The sequence below is a fragment of the Protopterus annectens genome, chromosome 7.part0 (genome assembly GCF_019279795.1).
Source record: "Protopterus annectens isolate FY-2018-M chromosome 7.part0, PAN1.0, whole genome shotgun sequence".
Classification (NCBI taxonomy): Eukaryota; Metazoa; Chordata; order Ceratodontiformes; family Protopteridae; genus Protopterus; species Protopterus annectens.
The window spans coordinates 485,309,603-485,334,351 of NC_056739.1; the positions used below are offsets into that span (position 1 = coordinate 485,309,603).

The 24,749-nt window shown below is 42.8% G+C and overlaps 1 protein-coding gene across 3 annotated transcripts in view; it reads left to right on the forward strand.

Annotated features, from left to right (window-relative positions):
- Positions 1-18,038, forward strand: part of EIF4E2 (eukaryotic translation initiation factor 4E family member 2) — a 378,071-nt gene extending 360,033 nt beyond the window's left edge. For all 3 annotated transcript variants that reach the window (XM_044077084.1, XM_044077083.1, XM_044077082.1), the window contains exon 7: positions 17,224-18,038. In XM_044077084.1, coding sequence (XP_043933019.1) covers positions 17,224-17,263 — 40 coding nt within the window. In that variant the 3' untranslated portion in view covers positions 17,264-18,038. The remainder of the gene's footprint in view (positions 1-17,223) is intronic.
- The last annotated feature ends 6,711 nt before the right edge of the window (positions 18,039-24,749 follow it).

Genomic DNA, 24,749 nt, shown 5'->3' on the forward strand with positions numbered 1-24,749 from the left:
TCAGAAAGCCTCTCGTTGGGGTGCAGAATTATTCTCATTGCCCCATTTTGGCCTCGACAGATCTGGTTCCCTTTCCTAAGGTCTCACTCAGTGAATCCTCCTTGGATTCTAGATCCCATTCCGGATCTGATATCTCATCCATCCCGCTTATCACCCCCGAACCTGGACAACCTGAAGCTGAACGCTTGGCTGCTCCAGTTCCACTCCTGATCAGGACTCCCGGTATTTCGTCCCCTGTTAAGGCCATCCTGGTGGCGGCTCATAAACCATCCACTAGGAAACTCTACCGCAGTAAGTGGAAACGGTTCTCCTTGTGGGCGGAGCGGCAAGGCCTAAACCCCTTCACAGTTCCCCTTCCTCTAGTGCTTGACTTCTTAACCACTCTTTTTAATGATGGTGCCAGCAGTTCCACGGTCAAAGTACAACTTGCGGCAATTTCTCATTATCATATTGGTCATGACTCCAGTCCACTGATGTCTGCCAAATTGTGTAAGATTTTCCTAAAAGGTACTTTCCTTCTCAGGCCCGCTGTAAAGCAAGTGGTTCCTCCTTGGGACCTTTCTTTGGTCCTCCAGGCCTTGACCGCTCCCCTTGAACCAGCGGCTACGGTAGATCTAAAATTTTTATCTTTCAAGACGGCCTTTTTAGTAGCCATTACCTCGGCCAAGAGAGTCTCAGAACTTCAAGCATTATCAGCCAAACCTCCTTACTTGGTCTTTCATCCGGACTGTGTATACCTCAGGACCAACCCGTCCTTTCTTCCTAAGGTAGCTTCTGAAGCAAACATTAATCAATCCATTAACCTCCCCGTTTTCTTTCCTAAATTTCAAAACAAGGGTGAATACAAGCTTCATTCCTTAGATGTTCACAGGCAACTTAGATTTTATCTAAACAGGACGGCTGGTCATAGGCAATCCGACCAGTTGTTTATTTCCTTTGCTAAATTTAATTTGGGCAAGCCAATTTCTAAAGTCTCATTATCTCGCTGGATTTCACACTGCATCTTATTGGCTTATCAAGCTTCTGGAAGGCCCGCACCGGAGGGTGTACATGCCCATTCAACCTGGTCAGTCTCTACCTCGGCTGCCTTTAAGGCTAGGATTCCTCTAGATGATATTTGTGCAGCAGCCACTTGGGCTTCATCTCATACCTTTATTTCCCACTATAAGTTGGATCTTACATCTAGGGGTAGAGCATCCTTTGGCTCCGCGGTGCTCCGGAATATCCTTCCATGATGGCCACCCAAGATTCAGGTAGCTGGGGACTCTGTCCCACAGGTTGCAGACAAATGAATCTCCTACTTCAGATTTAGAAGTTATGTACTCACCATAACGTTCCATCTGAGTAGGTGTATTCATATGTCTGCAACCATCCCGCCCTCCTATCCCCCTGGCCTTTTTCAGTTTCCTGCATAATATGTGTTACCCTTTTCAGGGTGTTCATGCTGTTGGCAAACTCGATCTGAGGTCATGTAGGGAGAGCAGGGCATTATGGGTGAGGGAAGGAGCTGAGAGCTCAGATCCATAGCTGGTAAACCATGCCGGTTCGGATCCGATATCGGATCCATAACCCACAGGTTGCAGACAAATGAATACACCTACTCAGATGGAACGTTATGGTGAGTACATAACTTCTAATTTTATCCAAATATTGCCAGAGCTGTCTGTTCAAATCCAAAGAGTGTAAGACCCTCCCACGGGTAAACTGAGGAGAAGGGAGTTAAGGAGTTGTACCAACTGATTCAAGGACAACTCATTTACTACTTTGAGTATAAAAGAAGCATTAGTACGAAGGAACACTGTGTCCCTGTGAAAAACTCTAAAAGAGGGAATGGCCATAAGGGCCGGAGCTCAGAAACCCTCTGAGCAGAAATAAGAGCTAGCAACAAAGCAGTCTTCCAGGTACGATGTTGCAAAGAAGCAGAATATACAGGCTTAAAAGGAGCCCGAGTCAGTTTTTCCTACCTAAACAAAATTAGGATCCCAATGAGGAGAAATAGGTTTTCTTGGAAGCCTAATATGCATGACTCCTTTAAGACATTGACCTCAAAACAAGAAGCCAAAGGAGGATTTGAGGGCAGCCGAGCAGAAATGGCTGACAAATGGGCTTTTACAAAAGAATAGGCCAGGCCTGACTGGAGCACCTCACAGAAATAAGAGGACCAAAGGGACCCCCCTGAAAAAGGGTCCTGATTACGAGCATGGCACCAGACAGAAAATCTTTTCTATTTGGACATATAAGATTTTCTTGTTGAGGGTTTCCTTGCCTCCTGTAAAACCCTGAGTACAATTGAAGAAAGGATTTTGATCCCTTTCAGGCACATCTTATCACTCCGTGTCAGTTCAAGAGTGGACAAGTGAGGATGGATGAGAGATTCCTTGTCCTGTGTAAGGAGGTCTAACCGGTGAAGTTACTTGTGGTGATTACCCATGGCCAGATGCATTAAGAGGCGGGAACCAGTGCTGTCTCTGCCAAAAGGGAGTCACTAGAAATATTATTGTGGAGTCAAGCCGAATCTTCTGTAAGACTCCTGAAAGTAGAAGAAGAGCAGGAAAAGCATGACGAAACATACGCTTCCAAGGAAAAGAAAGGGGATCCCATCTTCCAAGCCAGATGGCATAGTACTCTGGAACAGAAGAGAGGGAGCGTGCCTGTTGAGAGGGGAGACAAACAGATATGCTTGAGGAATACCACATAGATGGACATGGTCCAGAAACCCATCTCTGTGAAGCATCCTTCGTGTTTTGGGCCTGCTCAGAGAGTCTGCCACTAGATTGTGCTGTAAAGGAATGCATACTGCCTGAAGAGTTGACTTATAACTGAGAGCCCCCTGCCAAGCCTGAAGAGCCATCCTGCAGAGGAAGTAGGATTTTGTTCCTCCCTGCTTGTTGAAATACCACATCACTGTAGTGTTGCCTGTGTACACCTTCAAGGGGCCTGGAGAGAGCAAGAGCTTTGATTCTGGCCTTTCAAGCTTTTCACCTCATCTCTTTGATGTTGATATGGTCTGCCTTCTGATGGGGGCCAGAGACCCCGAACTTTTAGGTGACCACATAAAGCCCCCCACCACATGTCTGAGGCATTGTTGAACAGTTCTTGAAAAGGGACTGGAGACTGAAAGGGTAGGCTGGGGTTGAGAACAAACTGTTGAATCCGCCACTCGAGGGTGGCAATGCTGAAGCCAAAACTGACTTTAGGTACCATTGAAACTTCTGCATATGCAGTCTGGCAAGGGGGAGCATTGGAATAGAAGAGGCCATGAGTTTCAGAGCCTGAAACACTTTCTGGCATGGCAGTCAGAGGATGAGGAGACTGAAAGAAGGCTGTCGGTGACAAACCTTTTGGAGGTGGAATTGAGGTCAGCATTGGCACTGTCTGAATCCTGCATTCTAGGCACACATGACCCTGAGAGGGAGTCAGGACAAACTTTTGGAAGTTGATAGTGAACCCCAGACTTTGAAGAAAAGAGATTCCAGATTCTGTAACAGGCAGCTAGGAGAAGGTGCCTTAAGAAACAGATCATCTAATTAAGGAAAAATCTGAATGCCTTAGAGCCTGCAGAAAGCAATCACAGGAGCTAGGCATTTTGTGAATACCCTTGCAGCAGTAGAGAGGCCAAAGGACAAATTAGAGAACCAAAAAGTTAAGGAAGAAACGGAGAAATGTAAACCTTTCCTGGAAAGAAGGGTGAATAATGATATGAAGATAAGCATACTTCAGATCCAAAGACACGAGAAAAGCCTGGGGTAATAAGAGGAAAGAAGGTTTGAAGAGTAAGCATCTGAAAAAGAGGGACCTTGAGAAAGGCATTGAACAGGGAGAGATCCAGAATAGGTCTCCCAAGAGCCCTCCTTTCAAGGAGCCAGGAACATCCTGGAATAAAAACCCTTTCCCTCTCTTGGGAAGGAGGGGCAGGTTGAACGGTTCATTGGTTCACCAGGGACCCAAAAACATCCTCCAGGACATGAGGAAGTTGCTCTAGAGGAGGTTGAAGAATCACTGAAAAAGGAGGAAAGAGACTTCCATACCATGAAGTAAACCTGACGGATGGTAGAAAGAGCTCAAGAGTCTGAAAGGATGAGAAGCCATTTGGAAAACAAAGGGAAAGCTGAAGCAACAAAGGAACTTGGCCTAAGAGAAGGGGGGGTGAATTGTCAAAGAGAAACAGGCTTATCAGATAAAGGAGGCTTTTGGGCCGCAGAAGTCTAAGAAGCCTTAGTGGGGGGGCTGTCTACCACTTTCCCTGCCCTTGGAGGCTTGGCAGGATTGTCTTTGAAGAAAAGCAGACTCTGAAGAATAATCAATAGACAACAAATATGTTAAAGGTCCTGCCAGGCTTTCCCTTTCTCCAAGAGACTTACACAGGTCAGCAGCAGCAGTCCCAAAAAGATGCTTATTACCAATGGAGCATCCAACAACTTGACCTTGATGTTATCAGGCAAAAATCTGAGACAAAGCCAAAAGTAATGCCTCATGACAGACCCAAAACCACAGCAATGGAAGAGGCATCAGCATCATCATAACTACACTTAATAGAGTGGCAAGCCATTTGAGAAGCAGAACCTAAAATAGATATGGCAGATGATTTGCCTTCAGAATCGGGGAGGTCAGAAATAACCTGAAAAGCCTGAGCATACCTGGTCATGTGGGTCTGGTAATTAACAGCCCTAAAGGCCAAAGTAGAAGCAGTGTAAACTTTCTTACCAGTCCTCTCCATTGCCGTACTTTCCTTATAGGAAGGGAAAAGTTTGGAAGAGGGCAATAACTCAGAAGGTTTGTCAGAAGAGACTGACAATACAGAAGGATCAGTAGGACATTTAAGTAAAAATTGTCTATCCTCAAGAACCTTGAAGAACCTATCAGGTTTCATAGGAGCAGGAGGCTGATCATCAGGAGACTTGGAAGCAACAGTGAAGGTGTCTAACAAGGCAGTCAACACATGAAGAACTGCAGATTGTTTAGGAGTATCCACCTGAAGCAACTCCTAATTGTCTTCTCTGAATATCAGACACTTGAGAAGAATCTCAAAGTATTCCATCATCCTTTCCATCATTCTAGCAGTTGTGCCCCCAAAGGGCAATTCCTCAAAAGGAGACTCTGGGCTAACATATTCCTCCTCATCAGAACCATAAGCCAAAGGTGAATGCATTTGTGAAGAATAGGACAAAGACTTCCCCCTATTAGACACTGAAGCCTCTTCCGAGGAATCCAGTTCCCTAAGCTGTTAAAAAGGTTGAGAGGTCCAAGGAGGAGCAGTCACCAAAACCCTTGAGGCATCAGGGCCATCAAGTCAGGAAAACAAGCCTGGGTAAACTGTTGTCATTCACTTTGAGGATCCTTAGGATGGACCGAAACATGCCTTTTTTTTTTTTTGGAAGGGATGTCAGCCCTAACAAATACAGGAGGTGTATCGACCCATGGCGAAATTCATTAAGAGAAACCGGAACCTCCTCCCTGACCAGCATCTGCAAAATCCCTCTAGGACCCTCAGAGATAATTAACCACGGTTCCCCCTTGATGTCCGGAGCAGACGCACAGCCTTAGAGGACATGTGAAAAGACTGCTTCATGCCAACCTCTGAAGGGGTCATGACAGAGGAATCCGTTATAGACACCTAACAGCTTACAAAGCGATTACCTGCTTCTAGAGGGATGTCCAGTAGAGGCTGGACAGCTAAAGAATCTGTCCAAGACTTCTTTGCCACCACCTTACCTAGCTAGAGTATCCCGGGATTAAAGGATTCTGCCATGTTACCCTGAGCTAAACATTTAAGCTATTGGTTTCTCTAGATAAGTGGCCAGGGGAGACAAATGGCTTCTGAGTGTCTTAGGCACAAATGCATTGCAGATACTACAAGAGGTATGGTCATGGGAAGCACCCAAACCAAAAATACACTGTTTGTGACTATAGTTATGGTGAATCAACCTCCCACACTGACATTTTCCCTTCTTGGATGACATGAACTGTAGGTTAGCAAAGTAAAATAAAAGACCAAGAAAAGAAAAAAACAACCCCAACAGGGCACTTATCTGGCTGCTAGGTATTCAGCACAGCAACAAGCTATTCAGACTAACAAGCAGTAATGTTGTTCAGACTTGCGGCAAAGAAGTTCTGGGTGTCTGCATCTGTATGTCACTTTTATGCCCTGTGTTCTATGCAGGGAGCATAAGTGTGACATACAGAGCATGCAAGATAATTAAGCTTTGGTGTACAGGCTGCCCTGGGGGGGGGAGGGAGGGGGGATCTCTACTGTTAAGAATACTGCAAAAGTGATGTAGAAGGACATCAGTAAATGCAGAATACTATTCATGATGTTCTTTTTTCGGCTTTTCCCGGTTAGGGGTCGCCACAGCGGAACTCCAGGCCGCTAATGATTGGCAGTAGATTTTTACGGTGCCAGCTCAACGCCCAACCTTCAACGAATGCACGCCCATTCACGCATGTCTTTCGAACACCACTCGATCGCAGGGAGGACATGCAGACTCCACACAGAAGGCGCTCCAGCCGTGAATCGAATGGGAGAACCTCTTGCTGTGAGGCGACAACGCTACCACTGCGGCCACAGGAGGAATACTATTCATGATGAGGGTTGATATTTCCTGGAAGGCAGAACTTGAACAATCTGATGTTAAATTGAACGAATAAGAATTGTAAAGTGTATAATGCACAAAAAGGAAAAATCATTGTACTGGTTTGCTTGCCTTCTTTATATCTGTATGTATATCCACGTCACCATGCTGTATGTGAAATTAAAGGTGTTAAACAATTTATAGCAAAAAAGAAGTTATGCACTCAACATAACGTTCCATCTGAGTTGTTCTCTTCATTTGTCTTCAACCTGTGGGTACTCTGATTCGGGACAGATCCGACTCTGCTGCATTTCCAGCATCTGATCCAAGCTCCAAGTTCCTCCTATACATATAATGCCCCTGTCTCCCTCCTCCCTTCAGATCAAGTCTGCCTCCATAGCATCCCACCCTGACCGAAGACCTTATCCCATAACAGTAGAGATGTTCTTCTTCTTTCACTGTTGCAGTCATCACATTTGGGTTATCTGTTTGCAGTAGCCCTCAGTCGGCCTGATTAACAAAGTCCTGGGTCTTACGTCGGTTGCTGTCTCTTCTTCTGTGACGTCAGGTTGTCAGGGGTATAAAACATGCAGCTGACATCATTACATCAGTCTTTCTTGCCATGCGGTGCCTGAAGCAGAAGCAGTTTGCAAGTGCTGGTCAGCAGACTCCTGAAATTTTCGTTTTCGAGTTTCAGAACCGAAGTCTTCAACTAAAAGCTAAATACCCTGTTGGGGAAACTTTTTCTTGCTGTAAACCGATGTCAGTAAAAGTAAATAATTGCATTTCTTGTGGAAAGCAAATACCTCATAAAGATTTTCATTCATACTGTATTCCTTGCCTAGGCCCTGATCACGACGTACCTCACTGTCAGTTTTGTGCCTTATTTAAACCATGAACTGTCCGTCGTCTGTATATTTTCACTTCTAAATATTTTGGTGCTTGGCTTAATTATCCCAGTATGTCTTCAGTAAGCCATCCGACATTACCGACATTCTGAAAAAACGCAGATAAAGACAGAGACAGTCCGCCGAGGCGCCGGTATTCAATGAGGCGTTTTCGCAGCCCCTGATACCCACTACTTCAGATTCGCAGGCCTCTGCTGAGACCCATTCAGAGTCTGGTATGCCACGAGATGCTTCAACTGTGGAACCTACGGATGTCTCTACCTTGGATGGGTCCGGAGCTGCTGTGAAGGCACCGGCTTCTGAGGGTGTATTCAGGCTTACGGACTTGCATATTAAACCGACGCGATCTTCTTCTTCAAAGCCTAAAACTCTAACCATGCCTAGAAACTGACATCCAGACTGCATGGTCAGGCCTGTATGCCTAAAAAACAAATGATAACAATTACTGAAGACCTTATTGCTTTATTCAGGGGAAGCCAACCTTCCCCGTCTAAGAAACCTAGGACTGAGTTTGCTTATGATACTTTCGACCAGGATTCTGAAATTTCTTTTTCCTCTGATAACCAGGATTTACCCTTATCTACCCATGAGAATTCTGATGCTGAGGACTCTATTCCCTCTGCCCCCCCCGAGGATTTCTCTTTTGGTGAAACCTTACATACTCTCAGGGAGCATTTTCATTGGGAGAGTCAGGATTTTCTCTGATTCTAAAAAGAGGCTTTGGGATTTCTTAATCCTGCCCCAGCACAGACTTTTAGCTATACCTCCTGCACTGGACGTTGTTGATGATGCCTTTTCGGAATCTAACATGGCCCCTGACTTTTTACCTCCTGCTCCAGGAAAACCTGATAGATATTACAGGGTTCCTGACTCTCACAAGTTCCTTTTCAAAAATTTTACTGTGGATCCTAAAACCATTTCACAGGGACCTAAGGACATTAAAGCTACTACTGCCAAAAATCCTACCCCCTCTGACAGAGACTCCAGGGCGCTGGATAGATGGGGTAAGAAGTTATACACTTCTGCAACTTTGGCCATTAGGGCCTTGAATTGCCAGTTTCATATGTTAAAGTATCAGCAGCATATTATTGGATTGCGTAAACAAAAAATTATGTTGATTCCTGACTGTGCTGAAAATAAGGATTTACAGGATTTAATGCATTCTGTTGAACAAGTTGGTAAACATACATTGCAATGTGGTTTTGATTCACTAGAGGCATCTTGCAGGGCTGCTGTAACTGGGTCTGTACTTAGAAGGCATGCTTGGCTTAAGGAGCAATCCTTGCCAGATTATTTTAAAGCATAATTACTGGATGCTCCCTTAAATCAGGACCACCTGTTTGGGAATAAGGCAGAAGAAGTTCTTAAAAAGATGGAGGAAAAAGCTAAATCTATGCAAACAGTTAAAGATTTTTTACAAGTACAACCTCCGAGATTTAGTAGGAATTGGCCTTCTAAGAATTGGTCCTTTCATACCTCTTCCAGACCTTCTCAGTCCAAACCCAGATCCAGCAGAGCATCCAGGTTTCAATCCCAGGGGACTCACAGGACTAAGCAGTGGGGGGCCTCCACTTCCAAATCTGGGAGTAGTAAAACTCCCCCCTATGGTAAACTGTCTCAATGACTTCTTTTTAAAACTTCCAAGCACTTCTCAACTGACTGCCCCTTTGGGGGGAAAGATTGCACTTCATGCAAAGAACTGGGGACTCATTACCCAAGACAAATGGGTTTTAAATATAGTGTCCCAAGGATACAGATTTCACTTCCACACGTTACCAACTCCAAGCAGTTGGCCGGATCTACCTCCAAATCAGTGGGCAGAGGCCCAAAAGCAAGTACTCTCTCTTAAGCATAGGGGTTATTCACTTGGTACCAGAAGACGAAAAGGAACAAGGTTTCTACTTGAGACTTCTGGTACCCAGAAAAGACAATTCATGGCATCCTATCCTGGACCTGTCTACTTTAACACCTTTTTGATGATTCCAAAATTCAAGATGCTGACTCTTCACCAGTTGCTTCCTATGTTAGGCAAAGATGTCTGGTTGGCAGCACTAGATCTGAAGGAAGAATACCTGCACATCCCAATCAGGGAATCTTGCAGAAGATACCTACGCTTCAAAGCAGGCTACACTCACTATCAGTTCTCTGCACTGCCCTTTGGCTTATCTACTGCTCCCTGGGTATTCACAAAGTGCCTAGCTCCAGTCATTGCATTTTGCAGGCAAAGAAATATTCAAATATACCCATACCTGGATGATTGTCTAATTCAGGCAGAAAACCAGGACATAATTTTGAATCATCTGGCTTTTGTACAAAGGGTGCTAACTTGTCTGGGGTACACCATAAACTAAAAGAAATCACACCTGGTACCCTGTCAACAAATTATATTCCTGTGAGCAAGCTTGAATACAACTTCCCAGATGGCTTTCCTCACGCCAGAGAAACGCATTCACTTGACAACCTACTTCAAACAAGTGGTCACAAAAAACCCTGCTATATGCAAGGCAAATGCTACAAGCCTTTGGGTTCATGGCCTCCTGCATTCTTCTAATTCCATATGCAAGACTGCATATGAGGAAACTACAGTGATATCTAAAAAGCCTATGGTGTCAACACTCTCAGGATCTAGAAGCAATGATTTCTGTCATACCTTGCCTACGCCTAGTGTTCCTTTGGTGGGCAGAGGCCTGCCTCCAGAACAAAGGGCTACCATTCAGACTACCCCCTGCCGCCCAAACCCTAACAACAGACACATCAGACTATGCATGGGGGGGGGGGGGGAGGCGCATCTGGCAGGGAAGTACATTCAGGGCAAATGGAACCTAAGTCAAATGCACGTGCACATCAATCTAAAAGAAATGTTAGCTGTACAGAATGCTCTGAGAGCCTTCAGGGACCACATTCTTCCAGGACAATTAATGGTAAAGACGGACAGCACCACTGTTATGTGGTACATAAACAAGCAGGGGTACACATCCTTACTCCCTCTGCAGACTAGCCATGGCATTGTGGAACACAGCCTTGAGCTACCAAGTGCGTCTACAAGCTCAATTCCTGCCAGAAAACTAAGTACACTGGCAGATGGACTAAGCAAAAATCTCGTGGATCCACACAAGTGGAAACTGGAACCAGTGATTTTCAACAGGTTGACAAGCAAATGGGGGAACCCAGATATAGATCTTTTTACCTCCCCCCAGAACTATCAATTAAAAAAATTTTGAACAAGGACTCCCCACAGACAAACTTCGAAAGTGGATGCTCTGTCCTTCAGCTGGAAAAACATAACAGTTTATGCCTTTCCTCCTTTGCCTCTGCTCTCCAAAGCACTACTGAAGATTAAACAAGACAAACCAAGGACGATTTTGATTGCACCAGACTGGCCATGCCAACACGGGTACCCCCTCCTGCGCAGTGTGTCACCTGCCTCAGACTCCTACCCTGCTGCCTCAGCAGGAGAACCAGATTCTGCACCCTCAGCTTCAAACACTGAACCTAGCAGCCTGGCTAATTACCTAATCTCTCCTTTACCATCCCTCAGTAAACCAGTGATGGATATAATTTTAGAGGCAAGGAGGCCTAGTACTAGAAAATCTTATGCAGAAAAATGGAAAAGATTCTGTGCCTGGAATCATTCTGAAGGGATGAGCACAGCAGTGCCCAATTTACCTCAGATTTTACAGTACTTAACTAAGATGCTTCACAAGGGCCTGTCTTTTTCCTCAATAAAAATTCACGCCTCAGCCATTTCAGCTCATTATAACACAGAACCTCCCCTCTTCTCTCATCCACTGCTCAAGCAGTTCCTCAGAGGGGCCAAAAATTTAAGACCACCCAGGAGAGCTCCAACTCCAGCCTGAGACCTTAACTTTGTATTGGAGAAACTCACCCTTCCTCCTTTCGAGCCAGCTGCTACTGCAGATTTAAAATTCCTTTCTTGGAAAACAGCTTTCCTTTTAGCAATCACTTCAGCAAGAAGGGTATCTGAATTACATGCCCTTGTGGCAGTGGAGCCTTTCATCATCTTTCATGTGGACAGGGTGTCCTTCAGGACCAATCCTTCTTTCATGCAAAAGGTGTTATCCAGTGTGGCCCTTAATCAGTCCATTCATTTGCCAACCTTCTTTCCCAATCCACAGAACAAAGGGGGACAGATATTGCACTCCTTAGATGTGCACAGACAACTTAGATTATACTTGGACAGGATTAAACCTCAAAGGAAATCTGAACAACTGCTGGTGACATTTGCTGCAGGGACAGAGGGGAAGGCTATTTCAAAGCAAAACATATCCAAATGGATAGGCCATTGCATTCATTTCTGCTATAAGCACCATGGAAAACCTATCCCACAGGGGATCAGACCTCACTCAAACAGGGCTGCATCTACCTCTACAGCCTTTCTCAGAGGTGTCCCTACCAGGGACATCCTAGAAGCTGCTACCTGGAGTTCTGTACATACTTTCACTAAGCATTACCATTTTCCAGTTTTCTCTAATCCAGAGCTGGCTTTGCCACTGCAGTCTTGCAGGGCCTTATAGCATGTCCTAATGCTAATTCCTCCTCCCATCCTTACCTTTAGGAATTCACCCAAGTGTGATGACTGCAACAGTGGAACACGAAGAACATAGTACAGTTGTGTACACTTACCATAAATGTAGATGTTCGAGTGTATTCACTGTTGCAGTTCTGGTTACCCTCCCTCCACCCCCCTGACTTCTTTGGCTGTACCTCTTCTCTCCTTTACAATGCTTAAAAGCTTTTTGGTGTATTTGCTTTTTTTTGTTGGAGGTATAATCTTGTATATTTATAGATTTAATTGCTTCCTGTTAGGGGGGCAACTGACATCTGGGGCAAGAAAAACTGATGTAATGACGGCTGCATGTTTTATACCCCCTGACGACCTGACGTCACGGAAGAGGAGACTGCAACCGATGTGGGACCCAAGACTTTGTTAATCAGGCTGACTGAGGGCTACTGCAAGCAGATAACCCAAATGTGATGACTGCAACAGTGAATACACTTGGACATCTACATTTATGGTTAGTGTACACAACTGTACTGTTTCCAGAAGCATGAAGAGGAGAACAAAGGTATGCTAACGTGGTGAATATATCTCTTCTGACCAGACCACCACACAGTCCACATAAGGCAGGGAGAAGGAGGGAGGGATGGTTGAAGACAAATGAAGAGCAACAACTCTTACGGAGCGTTTTGGTGAGTACATAACTTCTTTATCTGAAGTTGTTATCTTCATTTGTTCTTCAACCTGTGGGACAGAGTCTCGAGCTGCCAAACACCTGGGAGGCCCTCATGGAAGGATATTTTGGAGCACAGCGGAGCCAAAGTATGCCCTGTTTTTTGATAGAATGTCCAACTTGTAGTGCGAAATGAAAGTATGCGAAGATGCCCAAATAGCCACAGAGCAAATGTCATCCAGTGAAACTCTGGACCAGAAGGTAGCTGAAGCAGCCATAGATCTAGTCGAATGCGCCTTAACATGTTATGGTGGGGGTAAACCTCTAGCTGAATACACTAGGATAATACACTGAGAAATCCAACGAGCAATGGTGACCTTTGATACAGGTTTCCCTAAAAAGGGCTTGGCATAGGAAACTAAGTTGGTCAGACTTAAAGGTTTAGTCATCTACAAGTAAAAGCGTAACTGTCTATAAACAACCAACAAGTGCAATTTGTACTCTACCTTATTTTGAAAATTCGGAAGGAAAGCAGGGAGATTAATTACCTGATCAATGTTTGATTCCAAAGCCACTTTGGGAAGGAAAGAGGGGTTAATGCGCAAAGATACCCTGTCCTTATGAAAAATCATATAAGGAGGTTTAACTGATGACGCCTGAAGTTCTGAAACCCTTTTGGCTAATGTAATGGGAATCAGGAAAGCCGTTTTTCATGACAAGAATTGTAGATCCATTGAGGCTGTGGGTTTGAAAGGGGAAGAGACATGAGCTTGCAGAACCAGTCTAAGAAACCAAGGAGGCATTAGGTCATTAATTGGTGGCTGAAGCAAAAAGGTACCCTTCAAAAAGGCTTTGTAAACGTTAGAAGACGCTAGAGAAGCTGTGTTGTCGCCTACATGAAAGTTAGATATAGCTGCCAGTTGGACCTTGACCATAGAAGAACTGGTTTCTTGATGAAAAATGTTTGCCAAAAATTTTAGAACCGCCGGAATTGGGGCAGTAAAGGGATCTAGATCACGCTGAGATGCCCAAATAGATAAACGCTTCTGCTTGCTGGAATAAACCTTCCTAGTAGAAGATTTATGAGCTGCAACTAATATCTTTTTGACTGGTGAAGATAACCTGGGAGCCCTGACTACCATGGGAACTGGAACAGCCAGACATTGAGGTTCATAGGTGTGTACTAGGCTAATGGCCCTGGAGCCTTTACAAGCCTAGCCCATAGAAGTGCCCTGACATCGTGCCGCCCAACGTTGGTTTCCAGTGCCTCTGTCAAGTAGAGCCACTGGAGTGATCCCTGGGGTTAACTTTCTTTTTCCCATCCACTCTTCAAGATTTCTCTTGAAGAGGACCAGTGAGGTGTTCTGCTTGACATGTATGGGAAGTCTATCCCAAAGCATTGGCAGTGTCTGGGTTATAAACTTCTCCCCCCAGCATGTTCTGTTGATTGCGGTAATGAGGTTGAGGTCTCTAGAACGTGTGGTGTAGAAGGATTGGAATTTCTTTAGATGTAGCATTTCTAACAGAGCTGGGTCAGACATAGCTTTGTAAGTCAAGCAGAGATCGCCTCTTAGTAGACAATGTAAGGCAGAGAATAGCTGGAGTTTTTTGAGTTTGTCTGTGTAGGACATGTGTTTAAGGCCTAGGATCCTCTTTGTGAAGTACTTTTGTGGCCTTTCCAGCTGTTGCATGTGTCTAGTGAGGTACATGCCAAATGGGGCATTATACTCTGACTGGCCTAATGAGGAAAGAGTTGAGAGAGATAATGACCTCTCTCTTTCTGGATGCAAAACCCATGGTAATGAGATGTGCCACATAGAAGAACTTTCTGACCACAGTGGCAATGTGGTGGTCGAAAGAGAGGTTGCTGTCAACCTGTGTACCCGGATTTCTTATAACACTTTCAGTGTTCAGTGGGCTCCCTTTGAATGTGGTAATTAGTGGGAATGGAGTTTTTCCCAAAGGGGATGACGACGCATTTTCTGGCATTAAGCAGTCATTGGTCCCAGTGAGGCCTTTCTGTTGTATGTCTACATCACTTGGGGAGTTAATAATGGCTCCCAGGTTGCAGTCGTCTGTGACCTTGGTCAGCCAGAGTCCCTTTGTGTTGGCCTGGACTATTGAGAAGTAGATGCCAAACAGGAGAGGACCCAGGACCGATCCCTGTGGGACTCCACTCATGACTGGTGTTGGCAGTCTGACTTGGAGTCTGCTACTTTCACACTGTGGGTTCTATCTGTGAGCCAATTTGCAACTCACCTAGTGATATAGGGGTTGATGCCTAGTTCGGTGAGTTTATCAATAATTCCTGAGTGGGGAATGGTGGCCAGATCGAAGTAGGCTGTATGAACTGCCTACCTTAGACTGACCTCAGCTGGGTGAGGGATCCCTGAAGGATGAAATCCAGAGCTGGATCTGATGTCCAGGGGGGGACACACTACATGAGACCACAGAGAAGGAAACCAGATGTGGTGAGTCCTGAATGGGGCAATGAGGATAACTGAGCTCCCCAGCCTGCAAGCTTTCTGAAGGAATTTCGGGATCAGAGGGAGAGGAGGATAAGCATACAGAAGATCGGAGGGCCAAGCATGAACCAAAGCATCTCTGGGGGCTTCCCTCTGTGGGGGACTCAGAGCAAAAAACTCACTGAAATTCGCTTTGGAAGGAGAGATGAAGAGATTGCAGCAAGGCTGACCTCAGCAAGGCTGACCCCACTTTAGAAGGATCTGCTTCGCTACTGAAGGATTCAGTGACCACATGTAAGGCATCAGGATAGACCTGCTGAGCCTGTCAGCAAGAATGTTGGACCTCCCCGGAGTGTGCTTTGCCACCAGAAAACTGCCTGTGTACGGCCTCAGATCTGAGTACTCCAAAACTGGGGTTCAGATTGGAAAAGGAATGATTGGGACAAAGGCAGACTGCATGCCCCCAGCCCCAGAGGGGGGAGGGGGCAGGCAAGACTCCCACCTGGATCTGTGTGTGGATAAATCTCTGCATCATCCTGTCCACCTCGGCTTCAGAGAAGCTGGCTGTGGGTGGACCCAGAAGAGGAAGCCACTGAGACCAGTCTAGAGAACTGGTGAGGGAAAGCTGACAGTGAGCAGACCCGAGATGCCTGTGGTCTAGGATAAAAAAACTACAAACTTACCCAAAACAGTTGCTTAGAGCCCGGACCCCAATGTGAACGTAGTGCAGCAAACCAGATCTGGAGGAGGAGGGAAACAGGGGCATTATGGGTAGAGGAGGAGCTTGGAGCTCAGATCAGATGCTGGAAATGCGGCCAAGTTGGATCTGTCCCGGATCAAAGTACCCACAGGTTGAAGAACATATGAAGACAACAACTTCAGATCTGCTGTTTCTTGCATCCTGTGGTTCATTTTGTAAGCTGTGAATTCCTGCCTTAATCCTAAAAGTTCAGCATCAATTACTTGCTCACAGACCCCCTACAAACTGAATTAGTAAAGGATATCACAACTAATGTCAATGTGACTCATTTGAACTATGTATATACTAAAGAATTATTTCAGTTAGACATTATATGAGAAGATTAGTATCTATTAGCTTATTGGGCAGCCACGGTGGTGCTGCAGTTAGCGTTGCTGCCTCACAGCAAGAGGTTCTCCGGTTCGATCCTCGGCTGGGGTGCCTTCTGTGCGGAGTCTGCATGTCCTCCTTGTGGTTGTGTGGGTTTCCTCCGGTTTCCTCCCACATCCCAAAGACATGCTGTAGGTGGATTCGGACACACTAAATTGGCCCTAGGTATGAGTGCGTGCATGTGTGTGCCTTCTGTGGAAGATTGGGTGCCGGGCTGACAACTCGACACTGTAAAGCTCCACTGCCAATCATGAGCGGACGGTGATCCGCTGTGGCGACCCCTAACTGGGAAAAATCCGAAAGAAGAAGTAGTATCTGTTAGCTTATTCCATATGTTGACAAACAGAACTGTACCGAATGCTTTTTAGGAGCTCCTAGCTCACAAATTCTTCCACAGATAGTTTTATTTCTCTAAAGTCAGCATTAAGGGGATTTAAATGGTTTATGTTTATGACTCTGAAGTGTGTATATGTAATGCATCTAGCATAGAAGTGTACGTAAATATTGTGTAGCAGTGAACCTGTTTTGTAATTAAGTCCTTTTTCTTTGAAAACTTTGGCAGCCACCTAGAAGCGTGATTGACGCATTATCATTAATGATTTATTTTATCCAGAACCTATTACTTCTCTTATCAGTAGTTTGGAACCTGAAATGCAGTGAATGCATTTGCTTTACTTTGATTTCAGGTAGTACTTAATGCCATGCTTTCCCCAGTCTACTTGTTTGTAAACAGCTCATGTAGCAAAACAGTATGAGGGGAAAGAGTGCATCTCTTTGGTTTAATTGTATTGTAAGCAGGTGTATGATTGCAAACACTTCTCATCTGGAAGCAATAAATATTGTAATTCAAAAGATAGTACTGCAGAAAAGCTTGAAAATAGGAACAGATCGTGGTCAGAATCTCTCTATTTTTTTCCCTTGGGGCTATTTCCTCCTAATTTGTAATTTCTCTTTTCACAGGGACAACTCCAGTTTCAGAAACACCAAGATAGCAATATAGGATGTGCACTGGAATGGACCTGAGCTTCTGAAAGAATGAGAGTTGGAGAGATTCCAAAGCTCCCTTTTCTATGTTCAATCAAAGAATGAGGATTCAGTAGCACCTGAAGTAGAAGAAACTGAACTTTTGGATTGCCCATTGTGGAATCCCCTTCATGAAGACTTCCTTTCAAGATGGACTCTCTGAATCATGTGGTTGTGCCTCTGTCTTACTGGCAGAACTTCAGTTACCTAGGTACATCCCCTACATTGCAGTGCCACGGAGGTTAATGTTTGTATTTATCCTACATAACCATGCTGTTTTATGCAGGTATTGGTAAATTGTTTGGTCTTACCATCCCCTTCCAAATGCTCCCAATAGTTTGAATATTGTCACCTTCACTGTATGGTTACTGAATGCCAACTCGGTTTGAGATTGAGGAATGTGATACCGAACATGAGACTTTTAGCAGCAGTGCTGTATTCCACAGTCTCACCAGTAGACTGACAAAATGGACTTGCATGATAATAGGTGTAAAGGCCACACTTGGAGACACGATGTGAAGTTAGATTACTGTTTTTCTTCATGATGTGTATTATGGGTGGAAGACACTTTGCCATTCTTGACAGCTCATCTTTGCTAAGTGGAGAATGTATACTAGTATAGACTGTTTTGAGGGTTGCTTCTTCCTCTTTGTAATGTTGGTGCTGTCATGAAGTCCATTTCAGGTTGGGACATTCAGCAGCCAGTGTTAAACTGCTGAGATGGTGTGTAGTAAAGTTTTATTTTCTGAGGACTCTGGTGCTTTGTGTCCTTTTCTTAATTTTTCCTTCCAGAATGCAGAAGTATTTCATGACTTGAATGCTCCCAGTCCAAAAATGCCATACTTTATATTAATGATTTGCAGTCCAGCCCAATTTTATTGTGCCATTGCTTTGTAGTTTAGAATTACTGTTTAAAAAAAATAATCATTGCTGTTGGGACTCTGAATGTCCTATTAACTCATAACTTGTTTCATAGCACCCCTTTGTTGACTATATGAAGAGAATGGCTAAATGATTTTGCATTTAAATTGAAAGATGAGCTTTAGCAGAGTTCGTAGTTAATACAGTGTACAGTGTGTTTGTGTACTTTTACACGTGCATGTGTAGTGTGTGTGTATGTTTGTATACTTTTACACGTGCATGTGTAGTGTGTGTGTGTGCATGCATATGTTTGACATTCTAATTTCTGTCTAGAAATCTTGTTTCATACATCTGAGGGAAGTGGAGTTTTAATGAAGGTGAGCTGTACACTTAAACCCAAAAAGGTATTTTTGGAGCAGTATTTTAGTTTTGTGTTATGCTTGGTTTTGTGTCATGCTTGAGTTTGGCCTTTTGTTTTCAATCCAGTGCTTATTCTTGTATCCCCAGTATGTATTCTGATGTACACTTTTATTTTTCATGCTTCGTGCACCATATTTTCTTGCTGTCTGTGTCCTGTGAGGAAATTAAGTGATCATATTATATCCTCTACTTTCATCACTTCATCGTTTCATCATGAGATGTTCAGAGGCTTGTAGAATGTCATATTTTTTTTCACAGGCTCCTATACCAGCCAGGGAGAGGTTTACACTTGGTCTTCTTCCCTAAAGGATTCTGTCATGCTAAGGAAGCACTTTTGTTTATTAAGTGGTAGGTCTTGTCTCAGAGTTCTTTTTCAGCCATGGCCCATGTCTGAGGCAGTGTTAGAGAGAGCATAGTTATTGGGTAGTCTTAATACACTGGTTCTTACGTAAAGATGATAAAATTAAACATTTTGTTGGTATAAAAAACATAATACTGCAAGTGTACTGTTCTTGAAGGCAGAGTAAGTCAGCTGAATGCTAGATTATCATTTTTGCAATCCTTACATTTAGGATATCCTGCCTGCAGACACCCTGACTTCCATGGTTTTGTCCTTCCCAGAGCATCAGCTGATGTCTTCCCAGCAAAAGTGTGTGTCTTCTGAGCCCATCTTGATATCTTTGTTGATGATCTTCGTGTTTCACTGTTGCAGTCATCACCTGTGGGTTATCCCTGCTGTGGTAGCCCTCGGCCGTACCGAATACCAGAGTCAATGTTTTTCTGCGTCGGCTGCTGTTGCTTGCTGCCTGACCTCAGGTCTTCATTGCTATAAAGGAAGTCAGCCAACGCCATTACAACAGTCTTTCTTGCCATGGAGCCTGTAGCAGAAGCAGTTCGCAAATGTGCCAGTCGGTCGCTACCAGAGTTTGAATTACAGCTGAAAACCTCTAAAGCTAAGTACCCTGTTGGGGATCCTTTTTTCTTGAACCCAAAAACGGAAAGTGCCAAAAGTTTACTAATAAACAAGTTGAAAAAGCACAGTGGTCCAACCAGTCCCAAAACTCTAAATACTTTAATAGCCAAAGATACGAACACACATATCGGAAAGGTAACAATATATAGAACCTTTTAGAGAAAGGTATGTATAGAGGAAGCTGGGATGGAAACATGAGAGGCAAAAAGGGTATGTTCAGATGTGGGAGTTGTAACTACTGCTCCCACATACAGAAAACCAAGAACAAGTGAAAAGCACCAATAAAGCAAAGCAGATCCACAACCTGGAAGCTGGCTCTGGAAGCCCAGAATAAAAAGTTGATGAATGCTGGTATTCCTTCTTCCGCAAGGCAGAAAATGAAAGGCTGCAACTTACATAAAACTTTCTTGCTTTAATAACAAACAACAATCTCCTCAAGCGCTTTCGCTCAGCCTGGTGCTGAGCTTTTTCAAGATACGATGAAATCAAGCTGGTTGTTCTTTATATACATAGTCAAAACTTGACCAATAATTCAATTAGTAAAAGAGAAGGTCTAATTAGCCCTTCAAATTACTTGCTGGTACAAAACCTGCTTGCAGGCAAACCTTTACTAAGCACAAGTCACTGCAATGTCCAACAAAGTATATGCATAAACTTAATAATCAATTGTTGGTGTACGCACAGATTGCCATAAAAATATACAGTGTTAAAAATATGCAATATTAAAACTATGCAATGTTAAAACAATATTCAAAAGCCAATACTATACACATGCTAGTATGTTAAAAATATTAAAATGTGCTGTTTATTCAGCAAAATTTTATTTCTATATAAAAACCCTGAAAACACTGGAAAACCGAAAATTCATAATTTAGCCTTCCTTAACCTCAGGACGCTACTAATGCTGCAAGCGTCATTGAGCCCTGGTTGCCTTCCTGCATCTAGTCTTAGCTGCCATAATAACTCTTTATATTCTAAAAGAGACCCCCAGTCCCCCCCCCCCTTTCATCCAACCTTAGCTGTTGTAAAATAATGAATTTAATTTCCATGTTAGGACAAAAAAGGGAATGTCTATAAAAGCATTAGTTTCCTTTTTCTTAATTATATCATACTGATACTCATAAATACGTCTTTTGAGGGTTCTTTCAGTCTTTCCTATGTAGAAACTTTTACATCTAGTACATAAACCTAAATAAACAATAAATTTGGCATTGCAATTATAATGGCCCCTTGGTTGATATAGGAATTTTCTTGATGGTAAATATAACCTGTGTCCATTGAATATAGCCAGGCATTGCTTGCACATTCCACATTTGTATGTGCCTTCTTTTTTATTATCACTACTTGCCATTGGTTTGTTCTGATTCATCTCTAGCATTTCTTTTAAATTGGTACCCCTACGTCTAATGAATCTAGGAAACTCTGGAATCATATTACCCAACCTATCGTCCAGTCTTAGGATCGGCCAGTATTTCTTTACACTGTTTTCCACAACCTCATAATCAATACTAAAAGTATGGATGTGTCCTTTTTGTTCCTTATTCTGCAGGCTACTGCCCACTTGGCATATTGATGTGCCCGTAGTGTCTAGGAGAGGTGGATATTTTGTTTCCCTGCACCTAATAATTTCTGTCGCTAGCTCTTCAACAAGAAGGCTTGGATACCCTCTTTCAAAGAATCTTTCTTTTAGGAACCTAATTTCCTCCATAAACACCTGATTTGTGTTGCACATTCTGGAGGCACGGATACATTGCCCCTTGACTATGCCTCTTTTTTGATATTCAGGGTGGTTACTTTTAAAATGCAAAAAAGCATTTGAATAGGTGGGCTTCCTAAACACACTTGATATGAACCTATTGTTAACTTTATCTTTAACCAAGTGCACATCCAAGTAATTCAAGCTGTCAAAACTCAATGAGTGTGTAAAGGTTAGAAAAGAAGTAGTGCTGTTGATGTAATGAAAAAATTCCTCCATATTTGCCCTAGTACCACTCCATACAAGACAATTGTTGTCAAGAAATCTGACATAATGCTTGATGTACTGTGCCCACTCTGTGCCAAAAATATATGTGTTTTCCCATTTATGCAACACTATGTTTGCATAAACTGTGGCACAGGCCGCCCCCATTGCAACACCTGATTTTTGCCTGTAGAAATGACTGTTGAAACAAATGAAATTATTTTCCAGGATTAGTTCCATTAACTCCACCAACAAGTTTGTGGTGTTGGAAGTAAGTTTCGCCTCTTTAACTAAAACATCACTAAACCATTTCAGTCCTGTAGAATGAGGTATACTGGGGAATAGTTGAACAATGTCTATAGTTACCAGCAATAGATCCGGATGGTATGCTAGGGATTGCAGACCCCTAAGAAAATCCCAAGAATCCCTGCAGATGTACTTCAAAGAAGCAGCAAATTGCTTCAAAGTGTGGTCTATAAATTTTCCAATCGGTTCTGTTATACCTCCTTGCCCAGATACTATAGGTCTGAAGTGTAGGGGGTCAAGACCTTTGTGTGTTTTCGGGATGCCAAATATTACAGGAATTCTTGGCTTGGCAACAATTAAAAAATTATACAATTTTTCATTAAAAACCCCTTGCAAAAGATGGTCATATAAAATGAAAGAAATTCTTGAGTATGCCATATGTAACTCATTCCTGGACACCTGTTCATACTGCTCCGGGTCCTGCAACAACTGAATGTAGTCTGAATTATACATCAGAACTAACCCCCCCCCCCCCTTATCTGTTTTCATAGCCCTACAGTTATTACTTTTGAGATCCTTGATTAAATTCATCTCATTCCTACTGATATTATGGGGGTAATTTCTTTGCTTATTATTGTTAATCATCCTGATGTCTTTTTCCATCATTTCTTCAAATATTTTGACTGTTGGGTCCATAGGTGGGTTAAATGTACTCCTACGTGAAAGCTTCATACTTACAGGAAGTTCCCCTTTAAAATAAAGCATTAGGTTCAGTTGCCTGCTAAACATTTTTAAATCTATCAACTCCTGTTCCATCCTGTTAGAAAATGCTGGCACAAAATGCAGTCCCTTGGTGAATAAATCAAAATGTTCTGTTCCCAAACTAATGCTGGTATAATTGTAAATCGAAAAATTGTTTTCTGTTACCAGTGTAACCTTATTTGAAACATTCAAGCTGGCCACAGCATTAGTCGTGTGTGGATAGCTCGAAATAGCCTGCATGTCCTGGTCTACTTGTTCCCCCACTCCTGAAAAACTCCGTTCGTCCCCCCCCCCCCCTGTTTGGGGGAAAGTGAAAATCCTGGTGTACCAGCACTTGATTAAACTCCGCCCTTGTAACCGGTGCACTGTCATCTCGTGGTTTAAGTAACTGAGGAGTGTCAGAGAAAGTACTCTGTGCTCCTTCTTCCGCCATGGATCCGAAACAGTTCACAAACAGAAAACCAAGAACAAGTGAAAAGCACCAATAAAGTAAAGCGGATCCACAACCTGGAAGCTGGCTCTGGAAGCCCAGAATAAAAAGTTGATGAAATGCTGGTATTCCTTCTTCCGCAAGGCAGAAAATGAAAGGCTGCAACTTACATAAAACTTTCTTGCTTTAATAACAAACAACAATCTCCTCAAGCGCTCAGCCTGGTGCTGAGCTTTTTCAAGATACGATAAAATCAAGCTGGTTGTTCTTTATATACATAGTCAAAACTTGACCAATAATTCAATTAGTAAAAGAGAAGGTCTAATTAACCCTTCAAATTACTTGCTGGTACAAAACCTGCTTGCAGGCAAACCTTTACTAAGCACAACTCACTGCAATGTCCAACAAAGTATATGCATAAACTTAATAATCAATTGTTGGTGTACGCACAGATTGCCATAAAAATATACAGTGTTAAAAATATGCAATTTTAAAACTATGCAATGTTAAAACAATATTCAAAAGCCAATACTATACACATGCTAGTATGTTAAAAATATTAAAATGCGCTGTTTATTCAGCAAAATTTTATTTCTATATGTATATACTGCTCCCACATTATAACAGGGGAAACCTTGTTTTTGAAGTCAAGGAATAGGAAAATTAATTTAAATACATTTGTAAATTGTAACACAAAAGGAATTATTTACCTGGCTTTATGTAAAAATTGTGATTCATTTTATGTAGGTAAAAATGAAAGCTTAAACCGAGATTATATAAGCATCTCTATGACAGAAGGAGGAAGCATGAGAATAATGCTCTATATAAGCACACTTGTGTATGCTTAGGGGCGCAGTTTGTTTTTTTTGTGCTTGAAACAGTTGGTATGGACCCAAGGGGTGGACCATGGGAAACAAGAGTGGGGTACAGAGAGCTCTACTGGCAAATAGTGTTGGAAGCTGTAGGTTCCCTGGTCTAAACAATATGATTTCCCTTGTGCCTGTGTTAAAGCTCAGAGCTGCTAAATTATAGACCGAGTTTTTAAAGATAAAGAAATAGATATGGATCTTTATATCAACACAAAACACACCAATTTCAGATTCAGGTATTTATTTACTTCGTATTTGCCATATATATTATGTTTGAATTATTAAATGACATTATATGTGATTTTACCATTTGTCCACTAGATGGCATTATGACACAAAGAATATTATATTTTATTATTTAAACTTGAATAATTTATGTGTAAACTATGAAATAAAATGTTTTTAATTTATTTTTAAAAATGTATAATAGTTATATTTGATATTCATGATTTTAAAGTGAATTAATTGTTTTTATAAACATTTTAAACAAAAGGGTTAGGAAATGTATATGTTTTAGTATTAACTGAGTGTTGTTTCTTATTAGTCATTATTTGATTGTTAGTTATTTAAATATGTTGGTTAGGTTAGGTTAGCATACTCATCTGAAGAAGTTGTTTGGATGAAAACGTATTTGTAACATTGTCAGCGTTAATGTGTGTTTGTATCTTTGGCTATTAAAGTGTTTCGAGTTTTGGGACTGGTTGGACCATTGTGCTTTTTCAACTTGTTTATCCTTTTTTCTTGGACTAACCAATGTCTGAAAAAGTTAACTGTCTCGCATGTGGAAAGCAAATACCACACCGAGACTTTCATTTATACTATGTTACTTGTTTAGGCCCAGACCACAACATCCTCCATTGCCGGTTCTGTGCCCTTTTTATTGTAGCCAGGTATTTTCGTCTTCCGTCTTTGCATTCTGAAATAGTGTCCGTCAGCCAACAA